We start from the raw sequence: 23,779 nt of genomic DNA, 5'->3' as shown, positions 1-23,779 counted from the left end.
AAAAAAAAAAAAACTAACAATATATACATTTTTTTTATATATATTGAAACATGCACTCCACTGTCTCTCGGTTACGTCTTTCATCTCAATCTTAAGTTACTAACTTCATGGCAGTTCAAGCTAAAACCCCTTCTCTTCATTTCTCTCATACTTTTCACTCTCCTTCCCCAATGCTTGCATCTCTATCTCTTCTCTTTGGACCACTCAGGTCAATGTCAATGGCTTCAAAGCCTCAAAGAATTAGAAAGTCTCTTGAACTCACTTGCAAGTCCAACCCCAATGATAGCCAGCAAGTATGATTGGGTTTTCATTGTTCTTTAACTACTTTTGTTTTTTCTTTTTCTTTTTTTCATATTGACACAAAAACTGAAAAACCCATCTTCATTGATCTGGTTGGTTCCTTGATTATGTTTCAGGATTATCTGATTGATGCTCCTGAGTCTGTTGGAGATGGCTTTTCCTTCAGTGGAGGTGCTATTCTGTTCTCTTTCGAATACCCATTTTTTACTATTGCTATGTGGCTTAAATTCATCAAATTTTAGCCCGTTAGTGAATTTAGTCTATGAAATTTAAAATGATTGCTTTTAGTCACTTAAATGATGTGGCATAACCAAAAACTGACATGTCATCACTCCATAGATACAAAAATTGACTGCTTTAAGTTTTTTACAAATCACTTTGTTACTTCAGAAAGTAAAATTAGTCATAGGCTAAACTTTAGAGACCTGTATTTTGGCATTGTTTTGATGTGTGCGTGTGGATTAATTGAAAAATGTGGATGAGTGTATTTAACAGGAAAGTATTCAGATGAGCCAAGCCAATCAGATGAATGGTTTAAGAAAGGGAAGATGGTGAGTACTCTCCTTGTTCCTTAATATGGTTTTGGACATTCAAATTGCTGTTCCTTAATTTATACATTTTATAAGAACTAGATGGATATAGAGATTTTAACATTTTTCATAGCTCTGGAGCATTAACAGTTGCTTTTGTGTGATTGAGTGAGAAGTCTAAGGGGTATAAAGATCATAGCTGTTCCCAAGAGCAGTTGTGGTAGTGACATGTTTGATCAAATTTCTGAGTGCTTCAAGTATGTGTGTGTGTGTGTGTGGGAGAGAGAGAGTAAACAAATATTGAGTATCATAGGATTTCAAGAGTTGCTCCCTAGGAAGGGCTTCTCCACATGTTAATTGAAGAAACATAATGATTTAAGTTGTACTTTTAGTAAGGAATTGCATTTGAGAGCAATTGAGGAAAGAAAAAGTATACAAATAATATGGGAGCTTCATACTCTTATGCCTAGTAGTAGAATTAAGAAAACCACTTTCGACAACTTGTGATATAAGAATGGTATTGCCTCAAATTTTATGCATTCTGATGTTCAATGACATCTAAAAAGACCATCTTGGTCTGACAATAAACTGGTACAAAGAAAAAGTTTTCATTTTTTAGTAAAATGATTTATTTGGAATGATTAGCTAATGTCTGATTTTATAACATCAATACTTGGATTTTTCACCCTTTTGTACTTTACCAATCATAAGCAGTAAATTCCATAATTGGTTGGTCTCTTATTTATATTATTCTCATACTGTTTCCTTCAGATTTGGCCTATAAAAAGTAAAAAGTATGCTTATTAACATTATCTTCTTGCTGACACTTAATTACGTTATTAATTTTGTTATGTAGGCTGTGTAAAATAATGGTGCAAGCTATGTTCTCCACAATTTAAACTGTCTCATTTGGATTCCATCTCCATCATGTTTTGGTGTGTGAGAAATTTAATATTGATCATATACTTTTCCTAGGTGAGAGCTCATGGTGTTGCTGGTTCTGGAGAGAAGGCAAAGGATCCCATTTTTGGACTTACAATGGGTGTTAGTTCTCAGACCTCAGCTGATGTTTTTAGGTAAATTCTGAGGTATCTTTGAGAGAACTTTCCTTATTTGGACTGATATGCAACATACCAATATGTTTCAACCGTGATTTTTAAGTGGTTTCAGGTCTCTAAGATATGCAGAAATTCAAATTAAATTTGCAGGGTTAACCGATTTTGAAATATGCTCTGTATATTTGATTTTGTGCAATAGATGGTTTTGCGTTGAAAGTGGAAGTGCTGATAAGCATCCAGTCATATTAATTCATGGTTTTCCTTCACAGGTGAATCTTTTGTTTGCGTAATTTTTTTACAAGTAATTTCATCTTGTCAGTTAGATATTTTAAGAACTCCATTATCATTATGGCAGATGAAATGTTGTGATTTTAATATGATTTTGATTATAACAACAGTCATGTACTGTGACTAATTATTTTCTTTTAGATACACCAATTTATTTTTTTAATTTTTTAATTTCAGGTATTATTTAATACTACTGAAACTAGCATGCCAAGCAATGACTGATTGATAATATCAGGTTTTGTTTTATGGTTTCCAAAAGATATATTTTCAGTTTGTGATTTATGTCTATAAATACTACTTGTTTTTTCAGGGTCATATATATCAGTTTTTTACCTAGAACATTCTTTATCACATATATTGAAAGGATAGTTACATAATTTTGTAAATTTTGGCATATAATGCACACCATATGATAAATAATTGTCATGTTGAGTTTTATAGCTTAAGTAGATTCAGCCTCTTAAGGTGTTCAATTGAGTGTTTCATTTCATATAAAATGGGAAATAATGTCATTTATAAAACTCGATCTTTGTACAAAATTTTATCTGTGATGTTTTTGGCAGATTCAAAGCTATGATTATTATATAAGATAGATGTGTTAATTATTCCGTTAATGGTTGCACTATTTATCAAAATTGTCAGATCCTGAAGTTCAGAAAATTGAGTATTTTGTTATGCAGCATAAAGGATGAACATGGAATTAAAACTTCTTGGTCCACAATTCATTACTTATTGCTAGTAATTTGTGGAAGGTCCATGTCTAGGGTGTGTTTAGAAATGCTATAATTTATTTTTCTGCAATTAATAACTTCTTAGTCTATGTTAGGCTATATATTTCTTAATATATCGGTTGGCATAAGTATAATGATGTTTGAACAAGTTTAGAGGAGTACTGAAATGTCCATGGCTGGTGTATCGCTTCAAAATCAATTAAATATAGAAGGAGTGTCTGAGTGAGCATGCATGCATGTCTGTGCGTCATCTTGAAATATCTAGTTCAAGAGCCCGTCTTGCTAAGATGCAGTTCTTCTTGTCAGATCTATGGATATAGATATGTATTCACTTTGTATTGCTTCTCTAGCATGTGTTCTTTAAGGTTGTTGAGTATATTTGATTTCAAATAATTTCTTATTCCTTCCAGTTACATATTGTAGCTGATGCATAAATCTATTATTGTTGCGGTAAATGTCATTGTTCTAAAACTTCCAACTTACTGACCTCACATTAGTACCTTGTACATTGGCAGGCATACTCTTATCGTAAAGTTCTTCCTGTACTCTCTAAGGACTATCATGCCATCACTTTTGATTGGCTAGGTGAGATCATAGATTTAGTCTATTGTGAATTATAATATAAACTGTTAATTTCACATAATTTATCAGTTTTCTGTTCTCTGTGTAATCACAGCGGAGAGAGTGTGGATCATCTGTTACTTATTTTTCCAATTGTTAGGATGTATGACCTTTTGTATCTGTGGTGTTTGGGATGAGATGGGTGATGCTGAGACCTGTGTAAGGAATGATTCAGTGTTAGAGGAGGAAACTAAACTTGTTGCAGAATAGGGTTTGGAATGTGATTCTATCATGTCTCACATGAAAATTTTGGAAGGGAAAAATAGGAGAACATTTGAGTGACATGAGCTTTCTATTGAAAGATTAAAATCTGCATTTATTGGCACCTTATCTTCTTGGCTAATTCTATATGAGTCTCAATTTCTATGATTTGTTGGATACATTATATTTTAATTTTTTTTCCTTTAGGAGCAGGTGAGTATATCACCTGTATGCACAGCATAGAATAAAAAGTCCCTCTGAACTCATTTAAGCATACGATTTCTATAATATTTAGACTCCTTGGAGATAGAAAAAGTATCCATTCTGAAAATATTGATCCTATATGCTGGTTTGCGAAATGAGAATATATTTGTTATCACTAGTTTCTGTAATGTTTGTAGTTGATAATTCCTAATCTCTTCTTCCCCACCCCCCCCCCCCCAAAAATAGTTTTGAAGCACATAAAAATTATGTAAGGTTTCTCATTTTCAGACTTGTTTTAGGAAAAAAAATATTCACCAAGAATTTAATTTCTGCTTGACAATCTAGCTATAGTTGTCAGATTACATGATACATCTTGTCAGGAAAATAAAGTTCATTATATGCTAATTAGACTATTTTCCTGTCCTTTTTTCCTCTGTTCCAAAAGGTTTTGGATTTTCAGATAAGCCTCAACCTGGATATGGATTTGACTACACATTGGGTGGTAATTGCTTTATCTGCCCAAACAATGGAGGCTATTATATACTTCTCTTATAATATCCTTCAATCCTTTAATATCAAACTATTTCAGAGTGTTTCGCATGGTAAGTTTCCTTATGACTGCAGAGTATGTGTCATCCTTGGAGTCTCTAATAAATGAGCTTGCCATCAGTAAGGTTTCACTTGTTGTCCAGGTGTGTTTGCCTTTCCTGATTGTAGAATAATGGATGTACCAATCAGTATTGCCTTTCTCTTCTTTTCTTTTTTTCCAGTAACATCAGACTGAAGACTATTTTTGATGTTTGATGCACTTCCCAGGGCTACTTTTCCCCAGTTGTTGTTAAATATGCTCTCAGTCATCAAGAGAAACTTAACAACTTAATTCTACTCAATCCTCCGGTATGGATTTCGCAAACCTTACCATTTTGCTTGGACTTTCTTTCCAGCAATTCTCATAGAGTCATTCTGATTATAAACAATGCTGGTATATATGTATACAGTCAAATTGCAGAAATCTCCCTAATGGAATGTGTATAGCGCTTGCTTCCCTGTAATTCCTGAAAAATAGCTGATCTTCTGATATTTTTCTGAAATCCCATTAATCAGTAGTGTTTTCTATATCGACTTAGCCTTCCTTTTCCTTTCGGGACTTTTCGTGTAAAATAAATGTTACATAGAACCAAGTGAGTACAAAATTGCAAATCCGTGGGGTAAGTTTTAATTTTAAAAAACTCAAGGAAAGTTAGTCTCAATTTTGGAACATGGGAGATTCTGCAATCTGTACTGTTTGAATGTAGCTATCTAATATTCAAGAACAGAACAATGGCAGTGATGCATATTTCTTTCTTGGTAATATAGTATTATAACAACTAATGAACATGTTCTTTCCTCTTAAAATTACAGCTGACAGCCAAACATGCTAATCTTCCATCAACCCTGTCCATATTCAGCAACTTTTTGCTAGGTGAAATATTTGCTCAGGTAGGATGGTTCTAAGCTTAGGAAAAATGAAAGGGAGAGAAGACCGGGGAGGGGGGGGGGGGGGGTATTTTGTGAGTGCACTGATACATTTCTTGCTCCTATGTACATCTAGGATCCCTTAAGGGCTAGTGATAAAGCCTTGACCAGTTGTGGTCCTTACAAAATGAAGGAGGATGATGCAATGGTTTATAGAAGACCTTATCTCACATCTGGTTCGTCAGGTTTTGCCTTAAATGCAATTAGCAGGGCAATGAAGAAAGAGCTAAAGGTGAATTTTTTCACATTTTCTTTTCATTTTACATCTTTAAAAAAATTTAATTCTCTTGTTGTAAACCTTAAAATTTTTGTTTGCTTTAACAGATTAAGATTGTCAAGAAAACAAGGTAAAAGTGAACCCATTTCTCTGTGCCATCAAAAATTGCCAAAGAGCTTTTAGCCATGGATAAAATTTCCTGTGCTAATGAGCTCTAGCTCAAATGTCATCTCCTCTCCTTGTAAGAATGTTGTGGATAAGTTATGGGTTAAAGGCCCACTAGGTTTGTGTGTAATTACCAATAAAAGAATTACCTACTGCTATGGGTGGGGGAGAATTGCTGCCATAACATGGCAGACTCTTCAAGTACTTCAAATTCTCATGTGATAATAGATAGTGGATTTTTATTCTTTCTATTGGGTAGGGGTCATAAGGGAATGCTCGTCAAGTTCTATTTTACTCTCTCTCTCTCTCTCTCTCTCTTCATAGCTGATAGATTTCGGCAGTTTTCGTTATTTTTGCCTTGAAGTATACTGAATACACAGTGCCTCTTCATGGGTTACCATCTTTGTGGGAGTTAATTGTACAAACATCTGTAGCTGATGTGCAAATTTAATAGGCGTTATACCATCTACTCTATCATTTATTATTGATGGAAAATCTGAATCTGACCATTTAGTCCTGATTCCCAAGGCCAATTTAAGCTCTCCTCAGACATGAGGACAATTTGCTGAATACACATGGTGTGTGATTTGGATTACCATGTCAAAATGTTACTCTTAGGTATGGGGGGACATAAGATTGTGCTATATTTCTGTCTTGTTGATTTATTCATACAGCATTTTTGTGTTTTATAAAAGTTCCAATGCAAGCTTCTTTTGTCATAGATAAAGATGACTACTTTTGTGTGTATGCGTGCAGGTGTATGATTTTTTTTTTTTTCCTTTTTTTGGGGAAGATGATTAGTTGTTGATGCTTTTTCTATCTTTTTTCTTGTCTTTGCTTTACTGGCAGACCTATGTGGAGGATATGCAGATGATACTCACAGATAAAAAATGGAATGTTCAAACTACAGTTTTCTGGGGCCAAAGAGATCGCTGGTTGAACTATGATGGAGTTGAAGATTTCTGCAAGGATTCAAACCATAAGCTTGTAGAACTACCAATGGTACAAAAATATTCTCTTATGCATGTGTATGGATTGAGAAACTTAGTTTACCATTTAGAAAAATAAAACCAAAATAAAATAAAGGCTATAGTATCGAAGAATTAACAGCTACAATCTTGTGAGTTTTCATGTGCACATTCCAAACTCATATCATTTACTGAACATTGTCATTCATTAAGCTCGTTCTCTGCAACAATATTTTCCTCTATAGTCCCCATTTCAATTTTGTTGTCTTTTCCAGCACTGTGAATAGATTTTATAAGCATTATGCTGGATACTCCAACAGTTGTATAGAATTGATTCTTATGGACCTGAGTTCATAGTACCAATACCTAGCCTCCCTCCTATCATTCTATACATTTATTAGTATGATAAGTCATGTTTGATTTTGGGCTTGAGGGGGTGGAATAAAAAAATTTGGGCTTTTTTCATTGTTGCTCATTTAGAAGCTTGCATCCTGAAACCACATCACAACCTCCAAAATTTTCAGCTACCTTCACAAAATATTTTTGAGTTCCCTTTATATTGGTTCTCTTTATGTTCCCTACATATCTGTTTGAAGTAGTTGTCATTACTGTGGTCCTAAGGCTTTTTGACAGTCTTTAATTGTTTTCCTGAATTTTTGTGCATATTTGTTTAGTTACGCTTTTCTGCTAGTAAACTTATTGCCATATCCTATTAGTGGTCCTTTGTAATAGATTTGTATATTTAGTTTGCATCTATACTATAATAAAATGGTTGCCAGAAAGTACACAACTGATAATCATTGCCATATATTTTCAGTTGTTAAGTTTCTTACTATTGTAGAAAACATACAGTTTAATGTTGTGCTCTGTAGGCAGGACATCATGTACAAGAAGATCGTGGTGAAGAACTTGGACAACTCATTTCTAAGGTTATCAGCAAAAGGAGCCAAATTTGATGATACAAAAATGTTGCTTGAGTAAGCAGTGCTCAGCATTCAGTAAATATTATTTTGCATTTTACAATCCATCCAGTATATTCTTTACAACAACAACAATAAAGCCTCAGTCACAAAATTTTTAGGCTCAATTATGATCCTCAACAGATTAGTTAGGATCTGTCATATCTATTCTTTTCCTCAACTCTATTCTAACTGAAGTTGTACTCTTTGTTACTTCCTTAATTACATGTCATTTTTTAGTACTTCTACTGATGTTAATTTTGGTTTTCTCTACTTCTTTAATTCAGTATATTTTTTGAAAGGTAAAAAATGGCATATTCATCAAAGATTGAGCGTCCATGTGTTAAAAAATCACTAAAAATTTGGAGAGAGAGAAAGAGAAAGAGAGGAAATGGCATTCCATAAAATGGAGGTTGACATGTAGTATTTACGCTTTGATTAGGACGTGTTGTGGGAAAATGGAATTTAATGTACTATGAAGATTTTTCTAGTAGTCAATTTCTCGAGTGTTAACAGTTAATTAGATTGTTGTAGGTGTTATAGTCAGCTGCATTCCTCTTCTGTCCAAAATTAAATACAATACATAAAATCTGCATAATATTAGTATATGTAAATTATATACTGACCCCTTGGAGACTCGAGCTGAAGAAGGGCCCAAGTGATATCTTCAAAAAATGCTCTTTCAAGAAATATGAGATCAATTGTAAACATACTTTAGTTAGGATATTTATCCCTGTTTATGGTATCTCTATAATATATAGACATTGCACCAAAATGGAAAATTATATAAGGATGCATTTGGAATTAAAAGATGAATTTCAGAAATTTGTATAAAGTTCAAAATGACAAGATTTAAATGAACGAGAATTCACTCCGATTAATTTGAATTTTCAAAATTTGTATGAGTATCTTAAACTCTGCACCAATTTAAATTTTCATTGTGGTGATAGTGATAGTGATAGTAAGGTATCATGGTGTTTGTAGTGATGGTAATATGGTGTTATGGTGGTGGTGGAGGTCATGGTAGTGATTGTAGTAGTGACAGTGTTGGTAATGGCAGTGGTGGCAGTAGTCGCAAAAAAGGGTGGTCATGGTGGTGAGTGATGATTGTGGTTCAGTGCACACTGGTGGCAGTGACAATGACAATGGCAATGGCAATGGCAATGGCAATGGCAATGGTGTGTTGGCACTACCAGCAATGATGATGATGTTAGTGCTATCAATAATGATGGTGACAGCAGCAATAATGGCAGTGATGACAATGTAAAGAGCAATGGTGGGTTGTATGGGATGGCAATGTTGGTAAAATGTTTGTGAAATGACAGCTTCTTTCTTGATATGAACTTGGGATTTGGATGCTTGAAAATCCCAAAGTCAAAATTTTATGGAATTTTGAATTGAAAGACTTGCAATTTCATTACAAACCCTTGTTATAAAAGGTCACTAAGATTGACTAATACTGTCATAAAACAATAATACACTAAAAACGAAACTGATTTGGTTTTCATTCTTGCAATCTTGAGAATTTTGTGCATTTATTCAAATTCTCACAAATAATGAATAGTGAAATTACAAGATAATGATCACAGGACTTGTATACAGTAATATGTACCATATTAGCAATGCCAACTTGCTATGTATCAGCCATATTTGGGAAGATGTATTTCAGCACTGCTTGAACTCTACATAGCAGTTCTGCTGTCCTCCTCCCACTACTTTAGGCCAATGACTGTGTCATCATGTGTATGTCTTCAGCAATCAGCTTATCTACGCAAGGAAATAAACAAGGTTCTAAAAAATGAACTAGCTTTTGCCTTGCTGGGGTGTTTTTGATACGGATCAATCCAGCAATAATCCTCCTTTACTGCTTTTTTCCACCTATTCTTGAAGATCTCTAATTCAACAAAGGACCTCTTTCTCACCTGCAAGTGTGCAATGAATCAAAGAATGAGAAAATCTTATCCTTAAGCAGCCAAGATCATATGAACACCAGTGACTTTCAAGAAGAAGGTGCATCCCCCTTTTTGGATGCATAAATCATCAAAATCATCTGATAATCAAAGAAAGAAAGCCACTGCGCACAATTTATATTGTACAAGAAGAAGGTGCATCCCCCTTTTTGGATGCATAAATCATCAAAATCATCTGATAATCAAAGAAAGAAAGCCACTGTGCACAATTTATATTGTACATGTCGAATTCATTATGCACTATTTAACTCTCCAGCTAATGGCTTAAGTATATATTAAAGAAGAAAAATGGGCTCCCGATATGCAGGATTTGGGCAGAATAACTTGTTTCTGTGCATAGAAGATACATTGAAAGGCTTACCCCAATTCTACCATCGGATTGATGTGACAGTGATCCTTCCTGCAAATTCAATGCTGCTTATTAGTACCAGTTCAGACGACTAAAGAATGTGATGTGGTATATTGGGCTTTGATTAAGTGCCAATTTCTCTGAACTATGTGAGCTCATACCGTGGGTAGCTTGATTAGGTTCTTCAGTCTGTATATATAATCATCATTATGAATTAGTAGCGATAGGAAAATTACGCAACTGGATTAGTTAGAGAGGGAGAGAGAGAAGTTTTAACAATTAAAAAATAATGATTTATTGTAAGGTTGAATTTATTCAATCATTTTGTTGGCTTTATTCCGTGCTAAATTTGCTTGTAATTCAGCATTTAGAAACCCTGTATTTAGGTGGGAATCATGTAAGGGTAGTGAATGAGAGAGTGAAGAAAAACTCAAGAGTGTGCATTCAAAAAGAGCCTCACGACTGGATCTCGTGACTGGCAAGTCGCCAAAAATGGCACACGTGTGAAGCATGCAAGGGGAGCTGAAGGGTCACGCCAGCTATTGCACTACAGGACAAAACCTCCAGCTGGCCAGGTAATTAGCTCGCAACTCAAACTCATGACTCGTTCCAGTCTCGAGCTCGAGTCGAGAACGAGTCGCCAGAATGCTCTGTTTGGCTGTAACTAACTCTTCGCATTCCATACACACCCTACTATAAATACCCTTATACCCACAAAATGTAGAGAGCTTCTAGAGAGAATTTTGAGAGAGAAACCCTAGAGAAAAACAAGATTGACTCATCTACAATCTTCATCCTTTGATTCTCCAAATTCCTCTACTCTCACCTTCTCCATTGTTACATTCTTGAGATGGACATTAGCCAAATCCTTATCTCACCATACTCATATCTGTGAGGAGGCATTTTGGTACTTGAGAAGCAGTTCAGAAGGGACCCATTAATTTTGGTTGATGCAATGAGCTATTGCGGGATCTGGTAAGTTAGAGAAGATAAGGTTCGGCGTAACCCTGTTGGAGCAAGAAGCTTAGAGAGCTTAGGTGCACTGGGTAGATTAGGCTTGGAGGGTCATCTGCTATTCATGTATCCCAACTTTATTCTTTAGTGGATTATTGACCGCTTGGAAGGCGGCGGAGAGATTTTTCACCGAGGACTTCAGTTTCCTTTTCGATAACACATTGATGTGTTGTCTTTGTGTTTGCATCTCTCTTCCCTCAATCTTTGCCTTTTAATTACTGCTATGGTTGTGATTAATTTCGGTTTATATTTTTTTACCAATTCTGACTTAGCTTATTTTCATATTCCGCACATACATTGTTTGATTATAAGCTTGTATTGGTAATTTGTAATTTGGGGGTCTAAACGTTTATAGGTGTTTTACACACTATTTGAACATTCAATTGGTATCAGAGCGGGTGCACTTGCTGTGGTTTAATTACCTAAGTGTGATCCTTAACCCCATTTGAGATGGATTAATCCCAATCTCTCAATTCTCCACCATATTTTGATGGAAACAACTATACATTTTGGAAAGTTCGCATAAGGGCATTCTTATGTTCAATTAATGAGACTGTTTGGGATGTAGTAGATGTAGGATGGACTAGGCCGGAAGCCGCTAAATCCACATGGGATAAGGCGGCTCTTGCGGCAGCCAATGCAAATAGTAAGGCACTAAATGCTATCTTTTGTGGTGTTTCTCCAGATGAGTTTCACAAGATTTCTCACGTAACAATTGCCAAGGAGCCATGGCAAATATTGGAGACCACCTATGAAGGCACAAAAAAGGTCAAAGACACTAAGTTGCAGATGCTAACCACTCGATTCAAAAAGCTGAAAATGAGTGACGACGAGTCATTCGACTCATTCTATGGCAAGCTGAATGAGGTGGTTATCGACAAGTTCAACTTGGATGAGAAGACGGAGGACTCAAAGATAGTGAGGAAAATCCTTCAATCATTGCCGGAGAGCTTCCATGCAAAGGTTACAGCAATTGAAGAGAGCAAGGACCTTGATAACACCAAAGTTTAAGAACTAATTGGCTCACTTCAAACTTATGAGCTATCATTGCCATCACAAAGGAAGAGCAAATCCCTTGCTCTAAAGACAATCAATGAGAGGGTGGAAGCTCACGACTCATCGGATGAGGATGAGGTTGAGAAAGATGTGGCATATCTTGTAAAGAATTTCCGAAAGTTCTTGAAGTTCAAGAAGAATGGAAAATTTGCTGAGAAGGGAAAATTCCCAAGTTTCAGAAAGAATAAAAAGGAATTCAAGAGAAAAAATGGGAAGGAGTCTCAATCCTCTCAAGGAATCACATGCTTTGAATGCCATGGACATGGACATCTCAAGAAAGAGTGTCCTAATTATTTGAGAGGGAAGGGCAAGGTATATGCCACCACTCTTAGTGATTTCGACTCCTCTAATTCAGATTCAGATGAAAGCTGTGATGGAAAGGGAAACTTCTCTGCATTCATGACCATTGCTCATGTGGAATCTTCGGATGATTTAAGTGTGTTGGTAAAAGAGCTTGGTGAGCACACTGAATTGGAGTCAATAGGAGTAGCAGAAGAATTCGATGATGAGAAAGATGAAAGAACAAAGGGATTGCAAGAGACCTACAACTCCCTTCTCGAGAAAACCGGTGAATATGCAAAAGTGGCTAACGCAACCATTAAGAAAATGAAGAGAGCTGAGCAAGACTACAAGAGTCTTTTAGTCCGATACAAGGAGACTAAGTGTATAGTCAAGACGTTGAATGGAGAGCTGACCGAAGCCTACTCAAAGATAAAATTTCTTGAGCTTGAGGTGGTTCAAGCTAATGCTAAAGTAGAGCGGGTCTCCTCCAAGAAGCTTGATGAAATGCTTGCTCACCAAAAACCTTTTTTCCGACAAAAGCAGATTGGGATACACCGAAAATAGCAGTTCGGCTGCTAATATATCCAAGGAAATGAAGTTTGTGAAAGCTAAGGAATTAGTGGTAGAAACTTCAGTTGTTGAGAAAGTGAAGCCGGAAAAGAAGCGGAATGTGATTGACCAACGGTTTTTACTAAGCCTCCTAACCAATTAGTGGTCAAACCTAAAGATAAAGGGAAATCTCTCCCAAAGTCACAAAGAGGTTCTAGAACTCAACATTTTTGTCATCATTGTGGAATTCCAGGACACACCAGATCAAATTGTCATAAACTTCAAGCATTGAAGAATTGAAGTGCTCAAAGGTCGAGAGGACCTAGACATGGCAAAGGGAATTGGACTGCTGAGCAACCAAAATGTCAAGAAAGTAATCCCAAAATGAGGGATTTGATGAAGATGATTAATGCTGACAAGCTTCACTAGAAGGTTTAAAAGTCAGAACAATGGCACCCAATCCTCTAAGGATATCACCCCAAACGCAAGTGTCGTGTAGGTAAAGAAGGGTACTCATGCATAAGTATTATAACATGTCTATACATTAATACTTCCTATGTTTTGTGACTTTGTTTGGTTATGTGCTTTTTGTTATCATTCCAACATGTGTTGAAAATTCTGTTTGTTTGCTTTTTGCTTTGAATGTTTTTACTTTTTTTTTTTGTCAATCTTTACTTGTTTTGTGTCAAAAATCCAAAAACACATAAAAAGTAGAAAATCCAAAAAGTTTGATCGACATTATTGTGTATCGTCTCAAGCATGTTTTGCCTTGTACCTTTGTACTAATGGTTTTGTTCATTTATGACCATAGCTTGTTCTTTATGCATTCTTATCATTGTGGGAAATATCTTGAAATCTATGTGACTATTGTAAATAGATCTTCAAACTTGTCATGAATGATTAGTCAATGGTTTTGTTGATCTTGAAACTTGCATAGACTTGTGCCTATATATCTTCCCACTCTTCTATCTTTTCTTGCTTAAAGAGCCCAACAAATGTAAATCTCAAAATGAAAAGAGATAATGAGCTACAAAAGCCATCACACATGCTAGTATTTGACTAAGAAAAAGGGAAAGCAACTTTTATAATAATGTATGATGCTCAAAAAGCCAAAGGCTTGCTCATTAAATTGAAATATCAAAAATTTCAATCATCGATCTCAAAATGAGATGTATTGATTATAAAGATCAAATGATATGATGTGTATGAAGTCAAATGAAAAGTTTCAGAATTATGTAATCAAGTTTTGTGGGAGGTCATATATGCATATTTCTATAATTGAGATTGGTCACTTTTTCTCGTGCTAATTGTGTATGTCTTGATTCAATTGATCATTGAAGCTTCACATTCGACTAAAGACCATCTCATCTTTGGTACCCACACACATCACATATGTCTATGTTCAATGAATATTTTATTTATTTTGTGATTGTACATGATTAAATATGTTGCACATGCTCAATTATATGTTGATAAAACAGAAAAAGATTTTTAAGTGTTTTGTTTGCCTTTGGAAAGTATTTTGTTTGAAAATTTTCAAAAATTTCAAAAAACCGTGCAACCTTGTTTTGGCGACTTGCCTCACGAGTCAAGCCAATCGCGAACTTACACAGAAGCTCTTAGCCACTCTCTAGCGAGTCATGCCCCCAGTCGCAAAAAGGACTTTGAAAATTTTTCAAAAACTGGGTTTTTAAAATTCTCGCGACTCAGTTTAGCGACTTGCTCGCAAGTAAAAGCTCCAGTCGTGAGATTACTCAGAAAGTTTGGCGACTCCTGACGCAACTTACTCGCAAGTGGAACTTCCAGTCACGAAAAACACTTAGACAAATTTTTCAAAATTTTGTTATAAGAGTTTTTGGCGGCTTGCTTTGGCGACTTGCTCGCGACTCAATCCAGTCGCGAAAATTGCATATTTTGCACAATGAGGGTTATTTTCAGAGTAGTTTTTAAAAAAATTTCATTTTTCCCTCACACATTGTGACTGTTCATTGTCTCCCTCTCACAAACTCACCGTGTTTCACTTGAAAATCCACCATTTTCATCATCTTCAAACTTCAAGCTTCAAGAAAAGGTATGGGTTTTCCATTTTTCTCAAAGAATTTCACGTTTATGCCCCTTAATTTCTTGGATTTTGGGTTTTTTATGAGTTTTGAAAACTTGAGTTTTGAATATGGCTTAGGTAATTCTTGTTGAGTTTGTTGAATGGGTTTTGTTGATATTGATAATATGCTACTCGTTATACATGTGTCCATGTTCATGTCTCATTTTTTAGTAGTGTATCAAGTTTGTGTTATGTTGTGCATGTCATCCTCATAGTAAATTGTTTTAAGGACAGTTACTTGTGTTTCTATGGATTTCATAGATTACATTGTGTTTAGTTGTGTCAGCACAATCATCACATTTGCACACCACACGTACCAATGTTGCTCATGCTCAAATACATGCTTGAATACTGAATACTTGGTTCATTTACCATGATTGAGTAATAGGTCTTTTTAAATAACAATGTGTGCTTATTTCATGGACTAACTTGGATCTAATCAAGTTTATATTTGCGTCTTGTGGTTTTGCACTTGGTTCTCTGCTGTGTGTATGCTATTTTACAGATGTCTCATCGTTCCTCTCAAGGAAAAGAACCTATAATTGATGTTCCATCATCCCCTAAAAAATGGACTCAACGTTTGTCTCAAGTTTCAAACAGTGAGAGATTCAGGATTCCCCTCGATTCACAGACTTTCTCAAGCATTTTTGAAGATGCTCCCACTGTGGTGGAACAAATTGTAAAATTTGATACCTTGAGAACAACATTTATTCCTAGGATCTTTGAGCAAAAGATTGAGCTGATCTGTTCGGGAACTTCAAAGACCCGATTGATGAATTGGTTAAGGAGTTTTATTCAAACGCTAGATACACCAAAGTTAAGTTGAAGTGTTGGGTATGAGGAAAGGAGTTCAACATCAATCCATACTACATTGCAAAGGTTCTTCAAATCAACAGACCAGCAAATGTAGACCTCACACCATATGATAATAGACTTCCTAAGGCACAAGATATTCTTCAAATTCTTAGGCCAAATCATGAGATTTCATCCAAAGGCACGTCCATTGGAACAGCAAAGTTTGCACCTGATCTAACAACTCTTAAATTGATCATGTTCTTCAACCTCTATTCACTCTCGAACACTGCATTCATCAACTTTGGAAAAGCGCAATTTCTATGTGATCTCATCACCGGAGTTCAAATTGACATTTTTGCCCACATTTTCCAGTTAATAGGGAAAACAGCAGTCAGAACATGTCTACCTTTTTGTAGTCTAATCATGAAGATCATGGTTTTTGAAGGTGTTCGTCCACCAACTGATGGAAAAATTCTAGCATGTCTTCAACCATTATCCATGATATCTCTTCAAGCAAGTAAGAGTCACTCCTCTAAAGCACATAAGAGTGAATCTTTCACTCTTACCACTCCATCCGGTCATGGCTCAGCAACACCTGTGCATACCGAGACTGCATCTCCTCACACTCCAGCATTGCAGACCACTAACACTCAACCTGTACCTCCTAGCTCTCAAGCTGACAGGTTGAGCACCTTGATTGAGGGTTTATACCAGTGTATTTCTGGATTTAAAAGGGTTATCTACTCCACCAACAACCAAGTTCAAATGCGTCTAACAACCATTGAGACACAGTTGGATGCTATTCAACAAAAGCTGGAGGACAACCTTTAGCTATTCGTGCCAAAAAGGGGAAAAGCAAACTCATTGTTCATTGCATAGTTTGGATGATGGCATACAGTAAGGGGGAGAGCAACACAGGAATGGGAAGTGTGCATATTGAAAGGGGGAGTTGTGTGAGCTCAAAAGGAGAATACTGATACATACACACATACTTTTGTCTTGCTATTTATAGCTTTTATAACTTATGGATATTTATTGTGTTACTGTTTAAATTTTTTGGTTTACATATTTAAGTTGTTATTCAGTACTTGTTTTGTACCTTAGCGTTGTAGCTCAATACTTTTAGTTAATGTTATGCATTTCTTTTAGTACATCACTCTTGTGCCCTTATTGGATTTTATATCCTTAATGCAATTACCTTCGGTTGTTTTATCGGTTGAGTGTTAGACATGCAAATGATACTTTGCATTGAGCTTATAAGCTTACATGTAGCTTATAAGCTTGCATGTAGCTTATAAGCTTGCATGTCCGGATGTTCATTCCTTGAGTAAATAATCATTGTGGTCATTATTTATAGTGATTGCTCGTTTTTGGTCAAGCCATGTTTTACTGCTGTTATTCTTTATTGCTTGATTGCATTGTGCTTAATCACATTGTGCTTGCTCCATATGCATTTCAAGTTTTCTGCTTACAATGATCGTATTGTGTTGTTGTTTTCAGGAAAGACTTGTCTGTATGGTTCAAGAGCTTCACAGATTCTAGAGTTAGGTGTGAGTGAGTTTTGTTCAACTGTTCCCAACTCACATGTTAAGTCTAGAGTTTATTTTAGGGTTTTGTCACGAAATAGCCAAAAAGGGAGATTGTAAGTTTGAATTTATTCAATCATTTTGTTTGCTTTATTCCATGCCAAATTTGCTTATAATTTAGTATTTAGAAACCCTGTATTTAGGTGGGAATCATGTAAGGGTAAAGTGTGAAGAAAAGCTTAAGACTGTGCATTCAAGAAGAGCCTCGCGACTGGATCTCGCGACTAGTGAGCCGCCAAAGATGGCACACGTGTGAAGCATGCAAGGGGAGCTGAAAGGTCACGCCAGCTATTGCACTACAAGACAAAACCTCTAGTTGGCCAAGCAATTAACTCACGACTCGTTCCAGTCGCGAGCTCGAGTCGCCAGAATGCTCTGTTTAGCTATAACTAACTCTTCGCATTCCATACACACCTTACTATAAATACCCTTATACCCACAAAATGTAGAGAGCTTCCAGAGAGAATTTTGAGAGAGAAACCCTAGAGAAAAACAAGATTAACTCATCCACAATCTTCATTCTTTGATTCTCCAGATTCCTCTACTCTCACCCTCTCCATTATTACATTCTTGAGAGAGACATTAGTCAAATCCTTATCTCACCATACCCATATTTGTGAGGAGGCATTTTGGTACTTGAGAAGCAATTCAGAAGGGACCAATTAATTTTGGTTGATGCAATGGGCTATTGCGGGATCCTGTAAGCTAGAGAAGATAAGGATCGACGTAACTCTGTTGGAGCAAGAAGCTTGGAGGGCTTAGGTGCACTGGGTAGATTAGGCTTGGAGGGTCTTCTGCTATTCATGTATCACAACTTTATTCTCTAGTGGATTGTTAACCTTTTGGAGGGCGGCGAAGAGATTTTTCGCCAAGGATTTCGGTTTCCTCTTCGATAACACATCGATGTGTTGTCTTTGTGTTTACATCTCTCTTCCCTCAATCTTTGCCTTTTAATTACTGCTATGGTTGTAATTAATTTCAGTTTAAATTGTTTTACCAATTCTAACTTAGCTTATTTTTATATTCCGCACATACATTGTTTGATCATAAGCTTGTGTTGGTAATTTGTAATTTGGGGGTCTAAACGCTCATAGGTGTTTTACACACTATTTGAACATTCATTTATAATTTAGTCATGATTTTGGATGTAATCCTAATGTGAAGATTTAATTAATCACAATGCTTAATGCTCTCTCTATTATGAGTCCCCATGATTAAAACACTACAAAAATAAAAATTTTCTTATATGGGAACCAATAAAATTTTACTAAGAGAATAAAATGCAGAAAAGATGACGAAAAACAGGATAGAGAACAGTTCTAGAGAAATCTAAGGACTTAAATGAGGAAAGGAAGTCCCAGATATATGATAAACACGGGTGAATCTTCTATGGCCAAGATCCCCATTCTTGGATAGAACTCCTTATGATGTTCTTGGTTATAATGTGACATGATGTGTACCAATGTGTTATATGGTCTCCTCTAATTACTAATAAAGGACTAAAAGACAACATCCAATACTTAAACAATGGTGGCAATGGAAGGTTGGACATATGATTCCCTCAATAACAAACGGATTTATGTACCATTCTTTAGAACATTCGAAATTCAGCCTTTCCCTCCTTTTATTTAGTTATCCATGATCTTTAACTAAAACTCATTTGGCTCCCACTATGCAGCCCCAATAATAATATTTCTGGTAAATAATAGCGAACGACACAAGAAACAGAAGAAGAACATAAAAATGGACTGATGAAGATCCCGCAAGAGCATCTGCCTTAAAGAAAAAAGCCAGGGAAAGCAAGATATTTTACCCTCAAACATAAATTTACACACAAGAGAGAAGGTCTTCATTGAAAAAATTTATTAAAAAAAAGGGAGAAAAATAAGGAAGAAGGGAAGGACGATCTCCGTATATTTCAAGTCAAAGGTGTCCATCATAGCCACATAGGTGTGTGTGTGTGTAGTGTATAAAAAAAATTTAAAAGGAATTTATAAACAATGATGTTATACACCATGCAATAACTCAATAAGTATGGCCCAAGTCACCCTAATGCCATTGGGTTGACATGCTCCTTGTGTCAAGTACTCTAAATTTCACATTGACCAAAAGAAGTATTCAATCGTCATTCAACCCCAAAACAAATGTCCTTTTTTATTCGACAGAACAAATTGTTCAGTCATGGCAAATTATAGGGTACATGATATGTATGGGAGGAGCGATGATCAAAAAGTAGCCTAGATGTTATGTTAGACTCATGTAAGCATGTAGCATGGCTTTTAGCTCTAATAGAGGCAATACAAACTAAAGTAACCAACTATAACAATGTATCTAGCTAAGTGATCAAACAAGAAGATATTTGGTTGTGTATAAATAAAGTTTCCACTATGGAAACATGTGTCTCAAAGATTATTTAATTCAAGTTAAGGAGCAGAAGTAAATTAAGGAAGAAGTACATGGATGGAAGTAATGAGGACGGACACAATTATTAACATTTAATTGATAATATAGCCTTAGATACTCTAATTTTAGCCCATCCCAACACTATTGGGATTATGAATTAGTAATAAAAGAGTTCTAACCTTATTTGCCACTGAACCCCCTAGCGTGGGTAAACCATAATGGATGATGTACTCGGAATCAACAATACCAATGTTTTTGGTTCGATCACCCTGCTTTGCACATAAGAAATTTTCTCAAGGTATGAACAAATTGAAAAATGTTTGTGCACGTGTGTGTGGTCATAAGATGGGAAAATTGCCTGTGCACAGTAACCAAGTTGAAAATCCAGGCCCCACGCATGAACTAAGTCATTCTGTCCAAACATTAGGGGAAAAAATATAAATTAGTGGCAAAATTTTGTAAAGCCCTATGTTTATTCATCTTAGAGAAGTTACTGATAATGTTAAAATCTTGTTCATTAGACCAAAATCTATTATTTATAGGTCAAGTCCAGGACATACTGTCCAGCCAAACTGATAAGAAAGAAACACTCAATCTTGTATTCAACCGTTCAAGTTAAGGCCATACCTGAATCATATGCCACGCACAGTGCCAGGATGCTCTTGAGAAAACAGGAGCCATCATTTCCACCCACCTGTCATATTTCACAAACTAAAGATCAGCACAATAACTGATAACCTTCAACGGTTGGATACACATACATACATGCATTCATATGTACGTATATGTATGTATATACACAATTGTTTGTGTTTGTGTGTGTAAAGTAGCAAACCAAAAACGAGCTGCATTCAAATTTGCTACCCTGTGCACGGAGGCTCTGTGCTGTTTGCATCACACTTCCTTCCACCTCCAATCAACTTGTTTATCTTCCTGTTAACCAGTGCAAAACCAACCACAACGTAGTCTCGTATTAGAAGAAACCATACTAAGAAATTCAGTTTGATCAAAGCCAAGTAGTTTTGTCATGACACCCAAAATGACAAAACATATGACAGTTATGCATAAAAATCATGAAGACCTGCCACCAAAATTTATATAATAGTCAAATGAATAAATAGAGATGGGAAATTAATTCAGCTCATTCTGAAATATCATTTTCTTGGAAAGATTAGGGAACCTGTGTACTTTTGATCTGCTATCTCTCGCTGTGAGATGATGGTGCACCTCTGATATATTAGGATCAAGTGCTGGCTGTGATATCTCAAGCCCTTCTTCTTTAATAATTTTAAGATATCTGCAAGGAAGACATTAACCCAAAATTGAGCCAAACTGAGGTTTATGTGCATGCATGAACCCACACACACATACAGATTATGTGTCATATTTATGACACTGTTTTATGTTGACATTCTATTGACAAACTATGAAATGAAAAGCTAATATTTTATACTATCATTATTATTATTTTCAAATGATAAACAAACAGGTGCACAATCTGTTAACACTTCCAACATACATGCATCTATGTACTCATTCATACGTGCATATATGACATATGTACAGCTACAAACAAATCATCATAAATACTAAGTACACAGCCATTTACATATACATACATACATACATGCATGCATACAAACATAATCACAAACTCATACTGACCCAAAAACTACAAACTCATAAAAATGCATATTTACCTTCCAACATTAAAATTTTCAATTCCAAGGTCTTCATCCCATAGGAAGATGTAGGCATACTCAGACACAATATCTGGATGTAAGAACCGCTTGGCAAACCACCTAAGTCATTTAAAAAAAAATTTATATACTAGTATGATGATTAGACACATCTGAACAATCATAAATCTTTCTGTTATTATTATTATTATTAATAAAAGTTACCACTTTGTTTGATTGACGGCAGAAACATGTATGGCACGATCACTCCAGTCTAAATCTCTCCAGTCATCCACAATGCCATCATAATGAAAAAGCATCACGACAAAATCACTGGACAAAAACTGTAATTTGGGTGGAATAGGAAATTAGATTTAATGAATTCAAAGACAATCAAAGTAACGAGAGCATGGCTTGTCACCTTCTTTACAATTTTATTCACACTTTCTTTTTGCTTTATTCCAGCTGCAATAGCCAATAAGTTCATCGATGACTTTGATTTCTGGATAGAAGTAGCATACAATATAATTTAATAGTCAAATCAGATAATCAGCATTTTCAAGTTAGTATCAGAGAAAATACACTGGATCTGTCTCAATTGAAAAAGAGAGTGGAGAACAGGTAGAAGACAATAAAGAGCAGAATTTACAGAAAGAAATATTTTCTCTCAGAAGTTATTTTTGTAATTATGTTTCAAGTTTCTGAAGTATAACATTTCTTTGGTCAGTGGAATGTTTTATGCTAATTATTGTCTTCCTTTCTTTTAAAAAAATTGCATTGAATATTTTCTTAAAGTGGTAACTAACAATCAATATCTCACTTGATTGGAAGTAGGATCCCGTAAATTATAATTTTTTTTTCTAAAAAGAATTTGATCCTAAAAGTTTTGTGCCTGCAATCTAAGGTAGAAATTTGTATCATCAAACCTCCGGTACACCAAGTGAGACCTATTATTTCCCCATCTCTAAAAAAATATAAAAACAAAAACCAGAAAGCAAAAACAAAAGAAAATATGATAGCAAAAACTAACTTCTCCTTTCAAAGATTGTCTCTACAAGCAAGTTTTAGGATGGAAAAATAATATTTCTGCGCCTACAGTTCATGTGCACAGTCAACAAGAAAGGAAGCAACAAAAATTTCTCCTTCTCTGACCTAGATTTTCCAGTAAGATGATTTTCTATCCTTAGATATTCCTTAAATCAGAAAGGGGTGAAAAAGCAAAGTAAAAACTGCATGGCCCTTTAGTAAAATGACTAAAAGTAACGCAATCTGCAAGGCCATATTACTAATAGAGTGACAAACCTTTTTATCCTGGGGACCCCATAATGATCGCATTTCCAAGTCAGAAGTCTTGGAAACAATACCCTTAGGTAGTGATTCACTTCCTTGTGGCCTGCACTGAGTCTAAATACAAATGGATGTGCATATAAGAATAGAAAAGCTAACCAGTACATGATAGAACAAGGAGCAAATTATGCTTTTAAATTGGTTTTGGATGGTAGCAGTATACCTCACGAGTCTTCGATCTTGTATTCTGCATAGCATTATTGAATCCCCTTGACAAAAACCTCTGTGCAAAGATGGCCCAGTTATTACTTTTAGAAGCCAAGTTATTTATTTGCGTCTAAAAATATATACGCACAGGCTTGATATGTTTATTAGAGCTGGTGTAAATTTGCAACTTATATAGCTTTCTTGTGTAAGATATGAATGAAGATATGTCAAGGGTAAGTCCATGAAAATATAGTGGAAAATGCCTCTAAACCCAGAAAGCAAACTAAATATACCACAGTACTCTAATACTAAGTAAATTTATGCAATAAACATGGAAACGAGAGTGTGTTTTACCTCTTTGTAATCTGTGACTACAAATGCACTCCCTATGAAGAAGCCTGCAGAAAGCAAAAACAGCATGCAAAGGAACCTGCATCTAAATGTTCTCTGCCTCCTAGGCTCCACCATTAAAGCTTTCTAAAAGCAAAGAGGAAACGAAAAATATTAGCCCAAGAAAGGGGATAACACGGAATGCATTAATTGAAATAATACACTTGGAAAGACTGATTCTTTTGACATATAGGTTTAACGTGGTATTCTCAGTCATCTGCATGTATTCATTTTTTTCTTGTTAACTGAAAGAATTTGTATATTTTGATGTACAACAACAACCAAAACTTAGTCCCATGAATCCAAGTTTCACTAAGGAAACAAATAAATGGAAGAAGATTTCCAATTGAGAGA

The 23,779-nt window shown here is 35.5% G+C and overlaps 2 protein-coding genes across 7 annotated transcripts; one reads left to right on the top strand and one right to left on the bottom strand.

Annotated features, from left to right (window-relative positions):
- Positions 1-57: 57 nt before the first annotated feature.
- LOC142618477 (uncharacterized) lies at positions 58-9,268 on the top strand. 6 transcript variants are annotated; one of them, XM_075791423.1, is made up of 14 exons: positions 58-293; positions 417-471; positions 796-851; positions 1,806-1,906; positions 2,088-2,157; positions 3,423-3,492; positions 4,379-4,435; positions 4,558-4,625; positions 4,750-4,830; positions 5,335-5,412; positions 5,525-5,680; positions 6,680-6,832; positions 7,671-7,775; positions 8,818-9,268. In XM_075791423.1, the coding sequence occupies exons 1-13, from the start codon at positions 108-110 to the stop codon at positions 7,752-7,754; spliced, it is 1,215 nt and encodes a 404-aa protein (XP_075647538.1). In that variant the 5' UTR covers positions 58-107; the 3' UTR covers positions 7,755-7,775; positions 8,818-9,268. The 6 variants fall into 6 exon arrangements, with proteins under 6 accessions (XP_075647538.1, XP_075647537.1, XP_075647532.1 ...); XM_075791422.1 differs by having other exon boundaries at positions 8,775-9,268; XM_075791417.1 differs by having other exon boundaries at positions 3,405-3,492.
- On the bottom strand, positions 9,269-23,506 carry LOC142618478 (uncharacterized). Its single transcript, XM_075791424.1, has 13 exons — positions 23,390-23,506; positions 23,052-23,111; positions 22,844-22,945; positions 21,963-22,043; positions 21,767-21,885; positions 21,563-21,664; positions 21,043-21,159; positions 20,727-20,795; positions 20,490-20,556; positions 20,221-20,274; positions 20,042-20,131; positions 10,089-10,127; positions 9,269-9,679 (listed from the first exon to the last, which is right to left on the bottom strand). The coding sequence occupies exons 1-13, from the start codon at positions 23,501-23,503 to the stop codon at positions 9,521-9,523; spliced, it is 1,173 nt and encodes a 390-aa protein (XP_075647539.1). The 5' UTR covers positions 23,504-23,506; the 3' UTR covers positions 9,269-9,520.
- Positions 23,507-23,779: the final 273 nt, after the last annotated feature.

This window comes from Castanea sativa, chromosome 12 (assembly GCF_040712315.1).
Source record: "Castanea sativa cultivar Marrone di Chiusa Pesio chromosome 12, ASM4071231v1".
In the NCBI taxonomy this organism is placed as follows: domain Eukaryota; kingdom Viridiplantae; phylum Streptophyta; class Magnoliopsida; order Fagales; family Fagaceae; genus Castanea; species Castanea sativa.
Note: the sequence above shows the minus strand (reverse complement) of the source record. Positions and strands in the feature narration are given on the sequence as shown.